The following is a 22,618-nucleotide window of genomic DNA, read 5'->3' as shown; positions in this document are numbered from 1 at the left end:
CATCTGCTTTTTCATTTTCTTTAAACCAACCTCTGCATTGTACTTAATCTGAAACAGAATGATTCTCCTAATAGGTGCAACAATGTTTACAAATTGAAAACCTTCTTATTAAACTAAAGCTTGTGACTACAGACATTTCAATTAACACCATAATATCTTCTAAGGAGGATCACTCCAACATTTGGCACATCCATAGGTTGCTCTGCATTTGTGAAATTGAATCATTAGCAAATTAGCAGTGCAGATGCCAAGCAAAGCTAAGGATGAAAAGGGAACCAGCCCTGTTACTCAGTTTAATTTTTGTATCTAAACTGCTATGGGAACATGTGTAGGCACAGAAAGTGCTTAACATGACAATGAGAGAAATTTGATGTTAAAATGTTTTCATGGTTAGAAATAAGGAAACAGACACTATTTTCATGTCCTCTTCTATCCACATGGTAGATTTTCACAAACATTGGCACCAATTTTCTAAGGTGTTTAGAGGTATTGGATGTCTGAGACACCTTAAAAGGAATATATTTTCAGAAGGCGAGTGCTCAGAATTCCTGAATATCAGGACCCTATAAGATGTCTCAAGTTAGACAATCAAAAATTCACTTTTGAAAATGTAGACTATTACTTGAAAGGAGACATGATAAAAGTATGGAATATAATGAATGATCTAGAGAAAATAGCTCACAAACTTCTATTCTTCCTGTCTCCCAGCCAAAGAACAAGGGGACAAAAGAACAAGGGGACATTCAATGAAAATAAAAGATGAGAAATTCAAACTGATGAAAGGAAATATAATTATCACACAACCTGTGATTAAACTGTGGAATTCACTGTCACATGAAGCTGCTGAGGCCAAGAATTCAGCAAGATTAAAAAAGGGGTTGGACATTTATATGGATAACAAGAATATGCAGAGTTACCATAATTAATTATAACAAACACATTTGTGAAAGAGATATTAAACCTCATGTTTAAAGGCTTCAGAGTGGTAGCCGTGGTAGCCTGTATCAGCAAAAACAATGAGGAGTCCTTGTGGCACCGTAGAGACTAACAAATTTATGTAGCTATGAGCTTTCGTCAGCTATAACCCACTTCATCAGCTGCACGGAGTGAAAAATACAGTAGGCAGGTATAAATATACAGCACATGAAAAGATGGGAGTTGCCTTACCAAGTGGGGGGTCAGTGCTAATGAGGCCAATTCAATCAGGGTGGATGTGGCCCATTCCCAGCCATTATGTTTATGTTATGTTTAAAGGCGTAAGACTATCTCTAGCTGTTTGAGATTAGGAGAAGACATAAATGTGGAGGCTACATTACTCCACATCTACCTTCTTCCTATACATTCATCAGAAGTGTCTGGGTTTGGCCACTGTTGGAGACAGGACACTGAACTAGACACTCTATCTGATCCAGTATGACAGTCTCTGTGATCCCAAATTTTTATGAATCTTCCACAATTTTTTGTTAGCATCAAATAGAATGCTAGATCTTCTTGTTAACCACATAAAGAATCCATACACAGAATACTCAGACTCTGCTCAGAAGAGCTTCATGTTACCCTGAATGCCTTTCCAAATCAGTTATGTAGAAATAACAACATTTGAACAGAGAAACTGTACTTATCTGACCACACAGAAGCTCTGTCTTTCTAAAGCTTAACATACTGGTTACACATCAGGAGTGAAATTCCGTATCTTAAGTTGTAATCAAGCAGTGCACAGGGCCTTGTGCAGGTCTTCCTATACCTTGTGTGACTTTCACCCCACATTAAAGAAAAATAATCAATTAATAATAAGTCTCATTTTATTTGATGAGTAATTTTTGGTGCTATAAAGAACAGTAAATAAGACACAGTCCTGACCTTTGCATGGTGTGAGAAATAATAAAATGACATTCTAACTAATCACAGAATATTTTTAAAATGTTGGTCTTTATTTTCTTTCCCTTTTGAACCCAGGTGAAAATACAGAAATGAAAAAGACTCAATAGAATTTACTTCTCCATAAGCATTATGTACCGTATTTACTTCACTCACCATAAAGGAAATAGTCACTATGCGTTGTTTATAATCACACTTGGTGATAATACTCCCATTTTGAAGTTGTCTCCAAAAATAAAGTTAAAGTCAGTCATTTTTTACTTCAGGGAAATCTCTCTGTTGATATTGTGATAGATGTTCAGTAAACCAAAAGCTTGTTTTGTTATATCCCAGTCTCTCTTTCATACAAAGGACAGAAAAATTGATCCAAATTTCCCCAGAAGGAGTTACCTAGATAGGAACATTTGCTGATTGCAGTACATTACTTGAAATTAGAATTGTCTTGATTTATTTTTAAAGTAAATAATAATAATAGAAGCAGCTTGAAAAATGTTTGATTCTTGAAAGAAAACAACAAGAAGGTTTTGTTGGCACAAAATATTTTTAATTAATTCTGTCAACCCCCAAACTTCCCCTTTTGTTGACAAAAAATGCACTGCTAAAGTATGCTGCCATTTTGCAATGACTCTGGAAGGAATGAAGATTAATAACTTATGTGCATAGGCAGGGGCGGCTCTAGGAATTTGGCCACCTCAAGCACGGCGGCATGCCGCAGGGGGCGCGCTGCTGGTCCCGCGGCTCCGGGGGACCTCTTGCAGACGTGCCTACGGAGGGTGCGCTGGGAGGGCGGCAGGCGGCTCCGGCGGACCTTCCGCAGTCATGCCTGCGGGAGGTTCGCTGGTCCCACGGCTCCGGTGGACCTCCCGCAGGCATGACTGCGGAAGGTCCGCCGGAGCCGCCTGCTGCCCTGCCGGCAAAATGCCGCCCCAAGCGCGCGCTTGGCGCGCTGGGGTCTGGAGCCGGCCCTGTGCATAGGGAGAGAAGACATCTAGAAGGATAATAGTGGGAGTTCTGTTCATCTAAGGAGAGCAGAATATTGCAGTGCCTGGTGGTTTCACCCTATATGCCCAGAATGCTGGAGTTACCAGTTCTTCTCTATGCTATGGAAATGGCATCACGGTTTAACTCTGCAATTAATATTACACATACAGAGTGAAATTCATCCCCGTGCACAGGGCCAGCAGAGGCCAATGCATTGAGAACAGTGAGGCAGATTCTCCACACTGCTTCAGTGCAGTGCAGCGTGAGTAGTACAGGGAACCAATTGTGTCTTTATAATCTTCAGCCACCTAAACTTGGGACAAATTAGAGCTGTGCCAGAGCAAAGTAGAATCAGGAGTAGTGGTGCTCTCTTCCGCCACAGTGATCCCTGTCCCACTTAAACTCCACCACAGAACAATGTCAGCCTACACTCCAGACATACTCAGGCTAGGGGGAGAAGCTGGGGTTTATGCCATGGAAAGTCATCTTAGTGGATTGGGGAATCTAACCCAGTAGATGGAAGTTAGCAGCCGCTTGTAGATTGTAGAGTACAATTTTGCCCATAGTTTGGAGACAGATGTAAAATGCATTTTGAGGTTTTTCTTTCCTTGCCAGACAGAACAACAGAAACACACAGATATTCATTTTTTTCTTGTAACAGACTGTCTGTCAAGTTGGGTTGGCTAATCCATACCGTGTAATTTCTTAGATGACATGGAGCCTTAAACATGTCCCTCAAAAGAAAGAAATAAGAAAAACCACTTCACATATCATGGGGTTACTGTGAATGCTGAAGATTACAATTATATTTTGATATTAATCTTACTATTGCAATTTGATTGTTGTGATCTGCTCTATCAAAATGCAAAAGGCAGTATAAATCTTTTTAAATAGAACGCTACACCACTGCAGAGAACTGACGTTTCTAAGTACTAGAGAAACTTCCAAACATCTAAAATAATCCATTAAAATTAGATAGTTTTCTGCTGCAACCTACATGGCATGGAATATCACACTGAGTAAAACCAGATTCTGCATTTTTTTATTGCTGTCTGTTTCCATTCATAATTACCTCTAATGTTTTGATGTCTTCGTAAGAAAACTGCACAGTGGGAACCCCAAGATGGTTGATGAAATAATCAGAATCACCCTGCATCTGCACAGAACTCACATTGGATCCTGGGCACTTCATTTTCCCCAGACAGGTGAGGCTCTGTCTCTGAAAAAAACAAAAACAAATCAAGAGTTCTAGTTATTTAATTATTTGCAACTGACCTATAATGACTCACAATATCATCTGATATTTATGCAGCATTTCAGCCTGAAGGACCCCAATGCAATTTAAAAACACAGGCCAGATCTTCCGCTGGTGCAAATCAGCATGCATCAATTCACACCAGCTTAGGACCTGGCTACATATATAGACAGGAATAACTTAATCCACCATTTAAAGGCAGCAATCTCTGTGGTGGAATATTTAAGCATGCACAGCACTATGGCTGATTATTTCAGAGTAGGAAGTGAAGGTAAATATCATATTCAAATGAAAGAGTGGTGGGGGAATTTAGGTAGGCAGATGCAATTACCCAAATTGGCCATGATTTGTGGGGTTAGCATCCTACTCTTAAAAAGAGCGCCATGGGATCTTTAATGACCATGATGGGATCAAGTTTTTATTTGATTAGCACAATGTTCCTGTGACCGGGATCCTATGTGGGGGGACCACACTGAGATTGCCCAATCAGGGCACACTGCAAAGAATGGGGCCGATGATCCCTCAAACTGGTGGTTATTTCTAATACTTAGATTCACCAAGCCAGCAACAAAACAGCTCCTGCAACACCTTTCGAGTTACTCAGAACCCAAAACACAGTCCCCTTAAAGCAGGCCAGCCTTGGGCTCCCACCCAGACAATTCAAATATGATGAGGATTACTGAAAATCTTGTTCATCATATAAAAAGTTCTACCAATCCCAAAGGATCAGACAAATTACCCACCAGGTTAATGAATATTTCAGATCTTACCCAAATATAAACTTACAGCCAATTCTTATTAACTAAACTAAAATTTATTTAAAAAGAAAAGAGAAAGAGTATAGGTTGAAAGATCATTATGCATACAGACATGAATAAAATCCTTAGGTCAGTTTCATAGCAGAGATGGTGAGCTTTAGAGTTGTAAAGAGTTCTTTCAGAATTAGTTCCATAGGTTATAGTCCACTTCGCGCCCTTGTTCTCAGCCAACCCAGGACGGACTGAGCAAACCTGCCACTCCATTGACACAGGTAATGCTCACCCGATTAGGACCCCACCCTACCGGGTGTCACCTCATGCCAAAGTTGCTATTAAACAGGAGATTGACAACATGTTGGAGATGGGTATCATCCGCCCTTCTACCAGTGCATGGGCATCTCCAGTGGTTCTGGTTCCCAAACCAGATGGGGAAATACGCTTTTGTGTGGACTACCGTAAGCTCAATGCTGTAACTCGTCCAGACAACTATCCAATGCCACGCACTGATGAGCTATTGGAAAAGTTGGGACGTGCCCAGTTCATCTCTACCATTGATTTAACCAAGGGATACTGGCAGGTACCACTAGATGAACCCGCCAGGGAAAAATCTGCCTTCATCACCCATGCAGGGGTGTATGAGTTTACTGTGCTTCCATTCGGACTGCGGAATGCACCTGCCACCTTCCAAAGGCTGGTCGATGGTCTACTAGCAGGATTGGAAGACTGTGCAGTTGCATACCTCGATGATGTGGCCATTTTCTCTGATTCATGGCCTGAACACCTAGAACATTTGAAAATGGTCTTTGAGCGCATCAGGCAGGCAGGACTAACTGTTAAGGCCAAAAAGTGTCAAATAGGCCAAAACAGAGTGACTTACCTAGGACACCAGGTGGGTCAAGGAACCATCAACCCCCTACAGGCCAAGGTGCAGGCTATCCAACAGTGGCCTGTCCCAAGATCAAAGAAACAGGTCCAATCCTTCTTAGGGTTGGCCGGATATTACAGGCGATTTGTACCACACTACAGCCAAATCGCTGCTCCACTAACTGATCTGACCAGAAAAACCCAGCCAAATGCAGTTAAGTGGACTGATGAGTGTCAGGAAGCCTTTATCCAGCTTAAGGCGATGCTCATGTCTGACCCTGTATTAAGGGCCCCGGACTTTGACAAACCCTTCCTAGTTACCACCGATGCATCTTAACGTGGGGTAGGAGCGGTACTAATGCAGGAAGGACCGGATCACAACTTCCATCCTGTCGTGTTTCTCAGCAAGAAGCTGTCTGAGAGGGAAAGCCACTGGTCCGTCAGTGAAAAAGAGTGTTACGCCATTGTGTATGCTTTGCAAAAGCTACGCCCATACCTTTGGGGACGGCAGTTCCAGCTACAAACCGATCATGCTGCACTAAAGTGGCTTCATACTAACAAGAGAAACAACAAAAAACTTATCAGATGGAGTTTAGCTCTCCAAAACTTTGATTTTGAAATTCAACACATTTCAGGAGCTTCCAACAAAGTTGCTGATGCACTCTCTCGTGACAGTTTCCCAGAATCTAGTGGCTAAAAAGTGTTCTTTACATGTTATATGCTTAGTAGTATATGTAATAGTGCATGTGTTTATTACTCTGTTGGTTTTGCAGTTTAGGAGGAAATCACCGCCAGTGCTCCCACTGTTGGTGATTTGGGGGGCGTGTCATAAGTAGTTAGTTAAGGGTTAAGGTCTACCTGTAAAGGGTTAACACAAACCTGGTGAAACACCTGACCAAAGGACCAATCAGGGAAGAGAATTTGAAAATCCCAGAGAGCGGGAACTTGGGTCTCTGTGTTCTTTGTTCGAGTTCTTAGCCGTCTGGACCTACACCAGACAAGACGCTTAACCAAGTCTGCTCATTTCTCTGAACTAATTTCTTCTATTCAAGCTAGTGAGTATTAGAAGAACTGGGTAATTGCATATAAGAATCCTGTGTCTGCAATTCTGTGTGTTTGTATTGATTATTCGTAATTTTGCCTGTATTGTTTGTACTGAGGAAAAGGGAGAAATTTCTCCAGGGATTAATAAGATTAGACCCTATGAATGTCTATCTTGGATTCATAGAGATTGTGTATTTTTTTTCTCTTCTTTTTTTTTATTCTTTTAATAAACTCTTTTAAGTTCAGGACTTGGTTAAGTTCCTTACCTGTGGATTCAGGGGAAGGAAGCTAGGCGCCACTCTGTGGAGACAAGGGTTGTCTCCAAGCAGAGAAAGCAGGGAAGGGAGAGGGAAGGAAAGAAATCTTTCCCCCTCTGTGATTTGGTCTGTGCTTCCCCGGGAAAATCTCTGGAAGGAGGAGAGGGAGGGGGGAAGTGGGCTGCTTCCCTGTGTGTAGAGATTCAAGGGGTTTGAATCTGGGTTCCCCAGGGGAAGCTTGGGGGACAGGCAGTGTGTCAGACACTTTAACCTGACTGGTGGCAGCGCAAAGGAGACCTACCCTAAGGGTTAGGGTGGGGGAAGAATACATGCGGGTCCCCATCTTTGAACCCAAAAGCTCAAGGTGGGGGTGAGATCCCAGGACAGTCCAATATCAGGGTGACCCAGTCTGGAGCTGGGGACCTCAGTCTTGTGACTCAAACTTCCCCTCATGAATCCTTACCAGATCTGAGATACAGGATCAGGGCCCAAGAGTTCTTTTTATAGTTTCCTGGAATCCTCTTGACAGTAAGTGAATAATAGGTGAAGCATTGTGGCTTTGAAGTAGACCTATTTCCTAAGCATCACTGATAATTAGCTACATGGATTAGCATAGGGCAACTACTTATCTCCCCCTATTTACATATAGTTTATTACATACTTCAAAGCGAAATGAAGACAATGATATTACCACATTCACAGTTCATCTAAATGTTAATATTCCATTTTGATCTTTGAATCAATAGAACACAGTGACAGACCAGAACCGTCTGGTTACATCATTAACCTCTAACAAGATATAGGTAAACATAGACTACTACAATCACTATCTTTTTCCAATTCTCTAACAATACAAGTCTACATTTCAAAGATGTAGTCAATCTAACATGGCTATGTAAGCTATTTATAAGAAATGGCCTTAATTACCATTTACATACTTTCCTAATATGTCTTTAAAGGTAAAATTTGGGTCATTTAGCCTGCAAATGGCTTAACCCTTTCTGGCGCAGTGTCACAGCTCCCTAACATCAGAGCGCTGCAGCAGATATCTGGTCATCTCACTTGAAATGCCAGTGTTCCATGAAATGCGGACAATTTAAAGGACTGTGCTACAGTGGCTCAAAGACAAGGGGTTAAGGAGTGAAATGCAATGAAAAGATTGAAACTACATAGTACACATTTTCTGTGCTATTGATTTAAAAAATTCCGTGCAATAATATCTTCATAATCCTTGTTCCACAGGAGTACTTAATGGCAAAATCTTAGCAAGAAAAGTGCAGTAAATGAAAGCTGAAAGCTAGAAAATAAACCCAAGACTGAGTACTAGCATCAAGTACTAATGTAGCTTTCAAATGCATTAGGTAATTATAAATAGGCAAAAAGGCTTTCAACATCTATTACAGAAAATAAGCTGCCTAGCTTTTTTTTAAGAATAGTAAGAGGTTAACGTAGTCCACACCACTTGGATGACAGTCTGTATAGCATATTACAACTCCTTAGTGCCCTCTTTGTAATTTAATAGCCTGTTTCACAAGCAGTTTGTTCATCCTTTAACATTTAAAAAAATAAATACATGAGACTAGTCAATTACAAATAAAGAGCCAGGTCCCTCTTTCTTCCTCATACAGAATACAGCATGTACTACACCACAAGTAGTGTCATCTCCTTCAGTCAGATTGTGCTGGAGGAATGCATAATCCAGCATGAATCAGAACATTGGAATCTGGCCCAAAATTTATTTAAAGTACTTTGAGATGATATTCCGACTCTGACTCCAACTGCCAATTATTTTGTGGTTTTGCACTCTCATTTTCATTAATTCTTGATTATTTGTTTCTCTCCTACTGCTATGTGAAGACCCATCCAAGCATCAAGGGAACCTGGCTGACTATCTAGCCAGAAGAAAAAACGGATCTGTCTCTAAACAAAGGGCCAGCTTCTCAGCTAATGTAAATTAGTGTAGCTCCATTGACATAAATGGAGCTAGAACAATTTACACCAGCCAAAATTCTTGCTCTTTAAAGTATAAAGAGAACATAAACAAAAACAGATATGAAAATTAAAAATTAATCGTATGTGCTCCTTGTAATAATAATTGTTAAAACATTTCAGACAGAAGTTTGATTTTTAAGTTGGTGGAGTCCTTTCATTCCTGGTGTCTCACTTAACCTCCCACCCATTCTTTAAATAGTAGTTTTCAAACACATTAGGCAGACATTTAACAATTTCACAATGTGTGACTGTTTAAAGTGAAAAATCCACCCACTCAGTACTGTTATGAAACCAGCCAGATCCTGTACGCTATGTACTGGGAAACGTTGTCTATAGATTAATGCATTTAGCTCTCTTATGTGATCAAAAAGAAAGAAAAGGCAACCTTCACTTTTCAGAAATGTTGGAATCCATGTCTAGAAAGAGTGGTATACTAGACAGTATCTTTCATTGCCCTTCCTTACGGGCCTGATTCTGTAACCCTCACTCATGCCGAGCAGTACTTACTGACATAAATAGTCTGATTGAAGTCAACGGCTTTATTTGATAAAACTGAAGTCACGTTAGAAGCTGCAGAAATTTGTCTGATGCTCCTTATATACTCAGTTCAATAAAGAGATGTTTAAAAATAACTAACAATACCTGACTTTCATACTTTAACATATATGATCCACATAAAAAATGCAATATGACTTATGTGTCCACATACAAATACATGTACATAATATTAAACGCACACACACCATTTAAGAGTTTCTGTTTGTGGAAACGACGCAGCAAACACAACTGCTTAGTCAAAGACAAATCATGTAGTGAAAATGTGTACACTATAGGTTAAAATGGATGAGTTAAGTCCAAAATAACTTTTTTATATATCTCCAACTATGAGTTAGACATTTTCAGGAGTCCTCTAAGAAATACCAGTCTAGTAGCATATTTTTTAGCTTGTGAAATTAGTGGCCTTCGGTAACTCCATTGCCCCCCTGCCCCCACAGCAGAGAAACACACATCTAATGTACAGTACTAGTACATGGTTTCAATGCTGAGTACCTTTTTGTTTCCTACATGACAATGTTGCAGAGACCTCATCCCCTGTACGTTGTATTAGAGTAATCTGACTACTATCAGGATTATGCAAATTGGTAAATAAGGTCTGGAAATGTATATCACAAAATTGTGCAAAATGGGATGTTCACAATAAACCAGGGATCGGCAACCTTTGGCACGTAGCCCATCAGGGAAAGCAGCTGGCGAGCCGGGACAGTTTGTTTACTTGCAGCATCCACAGGTTCGGCCAATCGCAGCTCCCACTGGCCGCAGTTCACTGTCCCAGGCCAATGGGGGCTGCGGGAAGAGGTGGCCTGGCCCACACTGCTTCCCGCAGCGGCCTGGAACGGTAAACCATGGCAAGTGGGAGCTGCGATTGGCCGAACCTGCGGATACTGCACGTAAACAACCGTCCCAGCCCACCAGCGGCTTTCTCTGACTGGCCGCGTGCCAAAGGTATTTTTTCTCCTATGCGTATCAGCAGGGTCACTCTAGATTCTGAGGTTGGTCATTCATTACATTTTTAGATATTTTTACAGTATTTTTTCTATAATCAGAGCTAACTCAAAATAAGTAACTGAAGCTCTGATCCAAAGGCCACTGAAGTCAATGGGAGTCAACTGGATCAGGCCCTACGATGGCTTAGTGTCTCCTAGAAGACCTTTCAGGAACTGCTACAGACTGATTTAGACTCTTGTGAGGCAGTAATGGGAAAGTCACGTTTGACAGGACACAGGATGCCAAGGGAAAATTAAAAAGGAAGACAATGTTTCACAAGATGAATAAGATGCAGACCTTCAGAAACTTTCAATCTGATACATGAGAAGTGAACAGGTTTTATGGTCAGCCTGACTGTCAAGATCAAGTTATATAATATCCATCATTGTGACATCTCTCATCTGTGCTCCAAAACCTACTCGTTTAGCATCAGCGGTGTAAACAAAGATCTTTTTAGTCATCCCACAAGGGAGGGCTGCTTTAAAGTGCAATCCAGGTTCCACAGAAGCAGCAGGTGGTGCCCAGCAGATGGGCTGCATCTGTACATCCCTTGGCTGCATCACTGCAGCCCTTAGCTCACCTGCTATGTCCCCTTCCTGGCTAGCTCTGGGGGCAAGGCTTGTCAGCTGCAGGACCCCCAGTAGAACAGGGGTTTCAAGCCCTTTATGAACTTCTGACTCTCATTTAGGTCAATGGACCAAATCCAGAGTTCCTTACTCAGTCCTTACACAGACATGGTAAATAAGATCTGAGTTTAAAAAAAAGCTGAATTAAAGACTCAGGACTGGCCCACTGAAAGTTGCAGGTGCCCTGCACCTCAAGATTTTGCCTTATCTGCTTAATACTTTTGTGGCTCATCAGACTTCATTCAACAAAAAGTGGCTCTTTGGTTGTTGAAAACTGATTGTGCAAGTTGGTCTCTCTGAAACACTTGTTTCTTAAAAAACAATTCCCCATTGCCCTATACAGAACAACATAAGGGAAGACTTTTTATTATGACAGTCTAATAAAGTCTGACGTTTTGTGACTGTTTCAGAGTGAATGCTCACTGACTATCACATAATACTTCATGCTTTTCGCAACAACACATAATAAACTTGGGCTTGTCTACATGGGGACACTCAAGAAAGTTAATCTGAATTAACTACAGGTGTGAATTTAAGCTGGATAAGTTAAACCTCAATAACCCCCTACATGGATGCTTTTATTCAGAATTAAAGTAGCCTTAATTTGGTTTTGATTAATGTATTTTCGCCTTAGAAACAGCCACTTTTTAATCCTGATCAACAGGATTCTTAAAATGTAAAGCTTCAAGGCAAGAGGATATCACAACACAAATACATGTGTTCACTTCAAACTACATCCATTTCATTCCATTCATCACTCTGCAAGTACTGAATAAAAGAACCACTTCTCACCATGAATGAATTGTGAAATGCAGTGGAAAAGAATATTGGCATTTCTGAGTCGACTGCTGGTGATCTTTCTGAAAAAGTGAGAGCATTGTGACACTCTAGCAATATGGAATAAATAAAAGAAAGAAAAAGATTCCTTATTATTAATTGTTTTTATTACAGCATTAGATAGTGGCACCGATGGAGAATGGCTGGACTGCACTCTGCTAGACACAGTAAACAGTTGCTGCCCCAGAGAGATCTCCATTAAGGTTATAAGACAAGACACAACAGGTGGATGAAGCAAACTGGAAGGGGAGAATGAAGTAACATTAAGTTACTGTATATAACAAAGAGCAGTAGTATTCAAATGATGGGGCAGATATACGTGTAGTCATGACAGTGCATTTCGATACACTATTCTTTAAAACAACATGTATATAAGAATGTGGAACACCCACAATGCTTAGGGTTTGTCTACCTGGAGATAGTGTGTGTAGCAAGCTAGGATGTGAGTGTATCACAATCTGGAGTCAGAAGGCCTGTGTTCAACTTAAACTTCATTCAGCTTCATGCTTTATGAATGAAACATGGTGGCAACATTTGAGCTGTGTGGTCTCTGCAGTGCAGCAGTTGAAGTCATGGAACTTGGTTTGAAGTCCCCAGAGCTCTGGATTTTGCAGATGCAAACTCAGCCTAGTGATGGACCTGGTGGAAGGAAGAGTTCAAGCTGCACGCCGACCTGGTCATGCAGGGGGATGACAACAGCAGGAAAGTAAAACTGTTACTTTACCTTAATGGAGAACAAGATAGAGAGGTCTGCAGAAGATCACCACTGCCTCAAGCCTCAGCACAGCATCCCTATTGCTCCCCAAAACAGAATCAAACTGTAGCATGATACAGGTTTTTCACTAGTGACCAATCTGAAGAGGAGGAGATACAGCCCTATGTTACAGTCTAACACACACTGGCGGCTACATGCAATTTTGGGGACTTCTGAGGATCCTGCCACTACAGAGACACCAGGAGTGGACTAAAGGAGTTGTGAGGTGTGCAGTGGCACCCAGATATGAGGTGACTACACAAGAGGGATGAGTGATCTGAGCCAGCAGACACGACATCCAGAGAGATCCTACAGAGTAGGGATGTAAAATATTAACTGGTTAACCGGTAAACAGTCTTATCGGTTAACTCGCCTTAACTGTTAATCCCGGGCCAGCCGGCTGCCCCACACCAGCTGGAGCGGCCCCAGCTATGCCACCTGGCCAGAGCAGGTGGAGCAGTACTGCCTGGCTGGAGCAGCCTCAGCCCCAGACCGGATCGGCCTCAGCAGCAGCAGCTGGTTCAACCCCAGCTGTGCCAGCCGGCCTTCAGTCAGTTAACCATTTAAACAAAGTATTTTTAATCATTTAAACGGCTAACTCTTAAAATGGTATTTACTTCCCTACTACAGAGATACTGAGATTATCCATCCAGAGGCCAATCCCACATAGGGAGGAGACTCCAGAGCAACACATTTTACTAGACTTGAAGACAGGTGAACAGGATACAGAAACAGGTCACTCCCTGTGTGATCGCCTGTTGAGGAAACCAAATGGTCTCAGACTACATAACTGACTGAGCTTATGGTAAAGATGGGACTTCAAGCTGGCTACGTGCTAGCAACTTCTGGCCAAAGGGACATAGGTTGGGGATCTAGGTGTCAATTATTTGTTGTTAATGTTTTATATTAAAAAGTTTGTAAAATAGGGAAATGTATCATGATCAGTGGAACTGGAATCAGAGGACCCAGGTTCACTGGAGAATCTCTTATTGAGGGAGCAGGGAATGCAGGGAATTAGACTGGAAGCAACTCTACCACATGGACAGAGCAGTTCAAAGGTTAAATAAAGTTCCACTTGTTCAACATAAGCTGCATTCAGCTTCACACTTGCTGGATGCACAAAGCCCCATGTTTTCGCAAATGCAAAACAACACAAAATGAAACAAAGAAAGAAAGATTAAAATGACAAAACAAAAAACTCACCCTGCAGCAGTGGCTCCTGCAGCTCCTCTCAGGGATGGGACCGGCTCCCCACCTCGGGTGCTGTGACCTGGCCACCTGCAGCACCACTCATTCAAATGTGGCCCAACTGCCTCTCCGCCATCATGACAAAAGGACAGTTCACCCAAACCTGAGTGGTGCTGTGACCCTGTGCACCATGTCACAATGCCTCGAGCAAGGAGCCAGGCCCAACCCTGTGGGACAAAAGCCATCACTATGGGTGAGTTCAGGGTGGGCTTGCGCTAGACTGCCTGTCGGAGGTATGTTTTCAGACTCTTGTTCCCTTTCACACACATGGCAAAATACAGGAAACACCTATGCACATGCTTAATTTCAAGCATGTGAGCAGTTCTAGTGACTTCAATGGAACTATTCATGTGCATGAAAATTACACAGACTAAAGACTAAAGTTTGAGGTCTACAAGTTTTGCTAAAACTATGACTGCAAAGCAAAATTGGTTTCCTTTAGCTTTTCATTACACGGTAGAATAACTTTCTCAAGTTTTTAATTCTATGGAGAAAACATATTTGGCCAACTAATAGAGAAAGAATAGAATGTTATTAAAATATCTTCATTTTCCATTACTGTCCATGCACATGATACTTTTGTTAAAATAGACCCTGGTCCTATCAGCATTTAGGCATGTGTTTATCTTAATGCACTTGATTAATCAAAAGGAAATCACTGGGATTGTTCATGTGAGTAAAGTTAAGTACATGCATAAAGGCCCAATTCTGTACCATTCAAATCAACAGATGTTTTGCAATTGAACTGAAAGAGCATAGGATCAAACCCCAAATATTTGATGGGCTGGGGTCTAATACTATCTATGTATTCTCTTTACCTTTTATATACCTGACAATTTTTGTTCATATGAACAATCCTTACTCATGTGAGTTATCCAATTAAAATAAAATCTGGAAGGAATACATATTTTTTTTTACTCAGTACTTACTTGTACACAAGAGAACGTCTGTAAGTACTATGCTTCTAGAAGCTAGCAGGACTGGGCCCTCTCATTTCATCCTACACCTTCAGAATTAAGCCCCAACCTGTTTTTTTTTTGCTCAAGTGGAACAAAGATGAAATAATAATTCTATGAGCCAGCAAAAACAAACAAACAAACAAAAAGCATGAATAGGGATGTAATCTATTTAATTACTCGATATTGTACTTAAATAATGAGGAGGTTTGATGTTTTAAAGTATCATTATCCTTCATGGTCCAATAGCGATATATTTGTGACACCAATGTACAAGATCAGTAGTTCTAGTATCTTAATGTTTAATGGCTTGGTTCAAGTTTTAGTTTACTAACAAGCACCAGAATGTAAAACACTCTTTAAAACATGAACCTGTGAGGCCAATTAACACTATAAGAATAAGTTCACCAATAAATATTTAACACTAATATATAGGGGGAATGTTTTACACGCACCACACGGCTTTTCCCAGTTTATCTTCATTATGAAGCAGATTCCAAACCATCAGTATTCTTTAAGCCAATAGTTCCCAAAATGTGGGGCATGCCCCCCTAGAAGGGAATGAAGGAATGTGCGGGAGTGGGGAGGGGGGCGACAGGGCCCAGGCCAGCCCCCATGGAGAGGGAGTGCCACCTAGCTCTGCTCCACTCTCAGCCCCCGGCCCCAGATCTGCTCCCAGCTGCGGCTCCGTTTCTGGGCGGCGGGTGTGGACATAGTCCCTTACTGGTAAGGGAGGACACCAGTGCTTTAAGCATTCTGAAAGAACAGTAAAGTTCATGGAAGGTGTTTTATATTTATTAAATAAAAGAAAATTTCCCAAAATGCAAAGGCTATTTTAAAAGAATAATCATTTTTTAAAATAAAGAATATCTTATCCATGAAGACAAATTTGCAAACTAATCCTAATCAGTGGGAAAGACACACAGAATAACCGCCCACTATACACAGCTCATCACACTTACTACCCACACAGGAATAGTGAGGAAGGCCATTAGGATTGCCATTATTTGCATTTTTTCTTGGAACAATCCTACTTATACTGCTTGGATGGGGGAAGGCTTTGAGGGGCCACAAAATCAGGGAACTATTGAAAAAAAAAAAGGCCAGCAGACAAAGAAGTTTGGGGGTGGAGAGGTCACAATAGGGTAGGGTGTGCAGAGAAGAGGAGGTGAGCCAAGAGATTCAGCAGAGGCATCTGTAACCATCCTCCCTTTTCCAGAGAGCCCCTGTGCAGCATGCAAGGAAACTGTTTGGGAGCAGTAGCACTTTCTCCTTTTAAACAGCCTGAAGGCAGCAAGGTTGGGGTGATGAGAAGCTGCTTTGTGGCAGGTGGAGGCACAGGGATGGTGGTAGGAGACTGGAAGGAGGAGCATGTTGTTTCCTGGCTGGCTCCCAGATGAAAGGGCTTCCTAGTCCTTCCTTGGTAGGCCAACAGAGGCTCTGGTTGGCAATTTTCAGCCAAACCACTCCGTATATGCACCCCCATGTCCAAAAGTAACGTGGTCCATGGACCATTAACCATGTAGCAATACTGCAATAAACCACCTTTACTCTTTGATTCAACTTGGTGACATTTAGATGTATCATCAAACTGCAACATGTAGTGCTGGTGATTTGAAACAATATGATGCTGCTGGCAAGGCAAATGTTAAATGCAATGTGAGATCATCATGAAGTAGGTATATGCTCTATTGGGGAAAAAACACAAAAAAATAGAGTACCACCCTTAAAACGTAAGCTTTTGTCCTTGTTGTTTTTGGCAGGTACATGTAACATCACTTCGCCGTCTACCTACCGCCATGTAGGGGCAATAAGTGAAGCAGATAGACATCTAAATTGTAAATAATTGGTAGCAAAACAGTTTCTGCAAATAGCCACACATGCAAAGTTGTAAGTGTAACACGGGTTTGAGATTGGGAAAGCATTCAGACTTAAAATTTTCATTTCTTGGTTTTGTTGTTTCCTCCTCCTTCCCCAAAAAAAGCTACCCTAAAGGTTTCTGTCAAAGCATCGAGGACCTTCCCAGGCTGAAATCCCTATAATGCAGGCACCTTCATTTCAAACAGCCCTTTCTCTTAACATTCCCAGCTCTGAATGAGAATCAAAATCTGGATCCCCTGCACAGGAATAAAACATGAAGCATTAAGACAGGTTAGGTAACATTTCAGATGTCCGTTATAGCACTTCCAGAGGAGCTACCCGTCAGTGGCATAGGGAAGCTTTTCTTTGTTCCTCTTTGTAAGAATGGACTCTCAGAGCAGGCAGCCTCCACAGTGCATCTGTTCTCTCTCCTTTCATGTTCATAGAGGATGTCAGTGCCATTACAGACTCACTGAGCATGGCCACCATATGAAGGGAACTTTGTTTCAGAGAAGATTGTTTCTTTCAAGAGTAAAATTTAATGGGTGATGGTTACTTTAGGATACAGTTCAAGGAATACTTAGAGGCCTAAACAGCTTGCTTAGCTGTGCCACTTGTGCTGCATAGGGTGCAGCCATCTACAAGATCAGCAGAAATACTGTATCCTTTTACACCCTGTGCAACTCCACTAGATCATATTCTGAGTCAGTAACATCACTCTAAATGTGGAATAACTTCACTGATGTCATGGCATTTCTTGATATCCTGCAGTGACATCATATCATCAGTCAATCATCCTGGCATGACCATCTGATACCACTTCTTATTCCACTGACACATAACACACTTTCCATATTTCAGTTTAAAGCTGTGTCATTTTCAAAAATCCCTCTAGCAATTTTAAGAGGGATAGACTTTATAGTTTGTTTCACTTTTAATACCGACAATCCCCAAGAGCCCTTTTTTTAATATATGAAAAACAATCTGTGAGTTCCCAGATAAAAAAAAAAAGTTTAATCTCTAGGAATTACTTTACCAGTTGTAGTCAGTTCCTACTTAATGATCCTTAAATGCTACTTTTATGTAACCAAGTAAAAATTAAAAGCTTTTAAAAATAAATATCAGGAGCATATTCTGTAATAACTATTCCCTTGTTTGAGAGGTAGGCTGACTATACCTCTTCATCTGATTGGCCTTAAAGGGAAACACACAGTCCTGACTTGTCTAGATCAGACATAGGCATCTACTGGATGTTGCACAAGCTGCTCTTCACAGCTGTGGCAATAAGTTTCTCTTTATGGGCTAACTAAGGGAAGGAAAGCGGACAATGCAGTCTGCAGATGATCAATCAAGTGGCTCACTTCAATGCAATGGCATGTTTGCGGCTCAGCCAGTCTTTTTCCCTTGGGGTTTATTTTATTCCCCAGTACCAGGATCTGCTATTCCCTCAGCCCTACCCTAAGTCCCCTTTTGAATCTACACTCCCTCCCCCGCCCCCGGAAAAAAAAATATTTTTGGCCAAAATTATTTGGCAAATTCATGTGAAATCATGAATAGTTTCAGTTGATCTGTAACTTCATTTTCTGGCAAATAAAGTATTCGTCCGAAATATTTTGCTCAGCTCCATAACCGGGGCACAGAGTGGTTTAGAGCTTTGCCCAAGGTCACACAGCAAATCAGTGGCATAACTGGAAATCAAACCCAGGACCCTCCCAGTCTGGTGCCTTATGCTCCAGATCAAGTTGACATGATGGTACTTTGTAAGAGACCATTCAAAATTACATTCATTCTTTACTTTTCACATGCAGAGAGACAGAAAATCTAAATGTGTAATGTGACTATATATATGCTATATCAGAGTATGATACAGTATATGCTACACAAACTGCAAGTATGTATTGCTCTCTCTGATGTACTTGACTCTCTGCACACAAAATGCAATCATATGATCATCATCCCTACCTGTTTTAAGCACATAAAAAACCAAGGGTAGACTGTAATTATCCACTTCAGAGAGTAGTATTGTAAAGTGTGGTCATGTCTATGCTTCTATATCTATTCTGTCAACTGATTGCAGAGTTCAGAAAGAATTTACAGTTCAGCTTTCACAATGAGCCTTGAGTTGCTTTTATATAAAATTTAAAAAAATCTAACCAAACAGTCCTATCTGATGATATTCATGCCACTCTTTAGCATATTTGAAGTCAACAATTGCTCAGCACAAGTAAAATATAGTCACTGAAAAAAATATTCTTTTAACCACTGTGATGGGGTGTCCAACCCACACAAGGCCTGATCAGGTACAACAGGCCAATTAACCAAAAGGCTGCAATCTGGAGAGGAGCCAAGGACTGATAAGACCTAATGGCTGATGAAGCCTAGCTGGGAAAATAGCTGGAACAGGCTTATAAAGAGAATGTTGGTGGAAAGAGAGGCCTGCAGGGAGGTGCTATCCAGTCACTCTTTAGTGAGGAGGGAGCTGGCTAGGTTGGAGGAATAGTTCTCTGGAGGGAGATCAGGACCTAGAATCCTCCTTGGACTACAGATTTGGGTAAAAATCCAAGAGAATGAAGTAGCCATGGGGAGTGGAGGAAGCTCCAGAGGCAACTCAGATGTGGGCCAGATGATAGGGAAGAAAAGTATGAAAGAGCCCAGAGAAACACTAACATGGTCAGAGCTTAAGCAGACAGTGGTTGCTGGGCATAGTGCACCTGGGCTGGAACCTGGAGCAGTGGGTGGACCTGGATTCACACACCAGCCACTGGGAGAGTGACACAGACAGGGCAGTAGATCAGAAAACTCCCTGAGACAATTCACCCAGTGGGACTTTGTTACTCCGGAATGGGTGGACTATAGTACTGCGGCCGGAGGGCCGAGTCATGCAGAGAGAGTCACCTGAGTTCAGAGAGAGAAATGAGACGTGAGAGGGGTGTCAGACTGGGCAGAGCTATTTTGCAGACACAGCCACAAGGAGGCATCCCAGGAGTTAGTAGAGAATCCTGTGTCCCCTACCTTTCTAATATTCAACATAGAATAGGATAAGTAGACAAGGTTAAAATATATATGTTCAGATTTTCTATAGTAGAATGATTAAAGACTTGCTTTTAATGAAGTTTATCTGTGGAATGAAAGAACTCACTAGTAAGCAAGAATAAAATGTTGTCTCTTCTAATTCCAGCTCATGAATATTGGAACTCAGACATGCGATACATACAATTTTCTAAAAAAAACCCTGGAATATTAATACTGCTTTGGTTACTTTTAAGGGGAGTCTGTCTTAATGAAACTTGTAGTGTCTGTCTTGTAGTGTTGCAAGAAGATAAAATCTGTCACAAAGCAGATTAATTTAACGCTCAGAAAATTCACTGGGTTTGCTTCTTCACATTTTTCATAGTAAAAATGTTGATTTTTCACTAAAATATGGACATTTGACCAAAAAGAAAACAAATCCTACAAGGCCTAGTAATGTAGGCTTTAAAGAAATTAGGACAAGAACCTCCCCTCGGGAATTTAGAATTGGCCTCAAGTCCTATGTTATCTATTAACTACAGCTGATTTTCATGAAGTTCACTGTCTGTATTTCCCCAGACAGGCTTCTTGGGGCAAAAAAAATTTCATTTTGAGGCGCAGGGAAAATTCAGTTTTCAGCCTTCAGGGAAGAAGAACGTTATTTTGAGCGACTCATGTCAAAGCCATGTTAATCAAGGGCCGACTCCTAATTTCCTAGCATACCAAATCGCCATTGAAGCCTATGGAAATGTAGTTGATGTAAAGAATGCAAACTGGAAATCAGAAATTCCATTCTTAGATTAGAAAGAAAAGTTTAATCAACTTAGTTGCACCTTTTTTATACTGATTTCACTATCTAGCATAAATTTAAGAACGGTCAAATCACTATTTAAAAAAAAAACAGTCAAAGAGGAGACACACATAACCTTGACTTGTATGGTTTTAATAAAGCATTGCATACTATACGATGTAAGAGATAAATATTACCTATGATCTAATTTCCTATTCTGAAGAGACAGGCAAGTGTAGATCTGCCTAATTTGATCAGAATTTCCTTATTTTTAGTCCAGAATATTTTCTTACACTCAAATCATCTATTGAGTTTAAAAAAAGGAAAAATGTGACCATTAAAGCAGGCCATCTTCACAAAGTATGGAAAAGGGAAACAAAGAGAAATGAACCACATTTGAGATGTGAAGTTTGTGCTAGGCAGATATATTATAAATGGGATCTAAGGAAAATAAGAGCTAAAGGTGAATGTTTCTTCATTCTGTAAATGCAGCATTTAAAGCTGTTGACTGAGTTCTCTGAGTTCTGCAGCTTTTAACCACACTTTCTGAAATAGTGCTGAAATGAGTTTCTGCTTGTCTACACTTGTATCTAAATCGTGCCCTGCACGGCTTCAAATATACCTGTTGCTAACACCCATTTTCAACAATTGTAGTGGAAACCAGGCTTTACAGAAGAAATAAAAATATGTACATTCCATCTAATAAATTCATTACAATTTAAGCATATATTTAAAGAAACAATTACATAGCACAAATAAAAAGATATGGTGAGACTACACCTCAAATACTATCAACAGTTCTGAGCACCCAAAAGATATACACAAAGAGGGAATTCAGAAAAAATGCAACAAAAATCATTAAGATCATGAAGCAAGTGACTATGTAACCCCAATACTCTCAGAATGTCACCTCTTCTCAGCTTCTAGATCAGGAGTTCTCAGACTTTTGAACTGGTGACCCCTTGCACACAACAAGCCTCTGAGTGCGACCCCCCCTTATACATTAAAAACACTTATTTGTATATTTAACACCATTATAAATGCTGGAGGCAAAGCGGGGTTTGGGGTGGAGGCTGACAGCTCGTGACCCCCATGTAATAACGTGACCCCTTGAGGGGTCTCGACCTCCAGTTTGAGAACCCCTGTTCTAGATGGCACCTACACATCAGCCAAGACAAATCAAAGACCTCCTACCCCACATCATCAACATGGATCAAACCCGAGATCTTCAGTACCAGAAGCAAAGTAACTCCAGTGACTTATTTGCCATGACCTGAGGCTCAGTTTGCATGTTTAATGCTCTTCCGTTATTTATGAGGTAAGCCAGAAAACAAAGTCAAGATCACAGCGTGTAAAAATCCATTCCCCAAAGCAGAGAATTTCCAAAGAAATAACTAGGAACTCAAAATTTATTATAAGGGATAAAAAAAATTGTAGGATGCATTGGACTAGCACAATTTATATTTTGAATCTATTTATTTTAAATGGCTTACTGCTCTGATGCAGGAAGGCAGTGTGTTTATAGGCAATGCACACATTCATTATATATATATTTTTGATTGGTTAAAACATTTAGAGTACTCTGCTTGACTGAATAGTGCCAGCTCTTTTCTTCCAAGTACTTAGCAGTACACAAATAAAGGTCAGTCCTAACCGTCGTATACGTACAGAACTGTTGTAAAACACAGCTGTGCTAAATGCAAATGAATCAGAGTTTTAGTACAAAACCTTTTGATAAATGGGGACTTGCTAAAAAATGCATGAATCGCCTAATGTTTTCTGCTGTACTAACATTTGTTGCTGATATAAAAACATTGGTTAAGTAGGTCCAGAATTCAGATTTGACAAGTATGACCTCCTTCTCAAAGTGGCTGATATTTTATATTCCATGGAAAAATGGATGTGGGTTGTAGATCATTGTAAAGGGCTTGAGGCATTCTCATTCTACCGTATATAGAAATAGA

At 40.8% G+C, this 22,618-nt stretch overlaps 1 protein-coding gene across 3 annotated transcripts in view; it reads right to left on the bottom strand.

Annotated features, from left to right (window-relative positions):
• NAALADL2 (N-acetylated alpha-linked acidic dipeptidase like 2) overlaps window positions 1–22,618 on the bottom strand; it is a 907,975-nt gene that overhangs the window by 170,568 nt on the left and 714,789 nt on the right. For all 3 annotated transcript variants that reach the window (XM_045031272.1, XM_045031273.1, XM_045031270.1), the window contains one exon: window positions 3,932–4,078. In XM_045031272.1, the coding sequence (XP_044887207.1) occupies window positions 3,932–4,078 (147 nt within the window). The remainder of the gene's footprint in view (window positions 1–3,931; window positions 4,079–22,618) is intronic.

Source organism: Mauremys mutica, chromosome 9, assembly GCF_020497125.1.
Source record: "Mauremys mutica isolate MM-2020 ecotype Southern chromosome 9, ASM2049712v1, whole genome shotgun sequence".
Lineage (NCBI taxonomy): Eukaryota > Metazoa > Chordata > Testudines > Geoemydidae > Mauremys > Mauremys mutica.
This window is presented reverse-complemented; position numbering and strand designations above follow the sequence as displayed.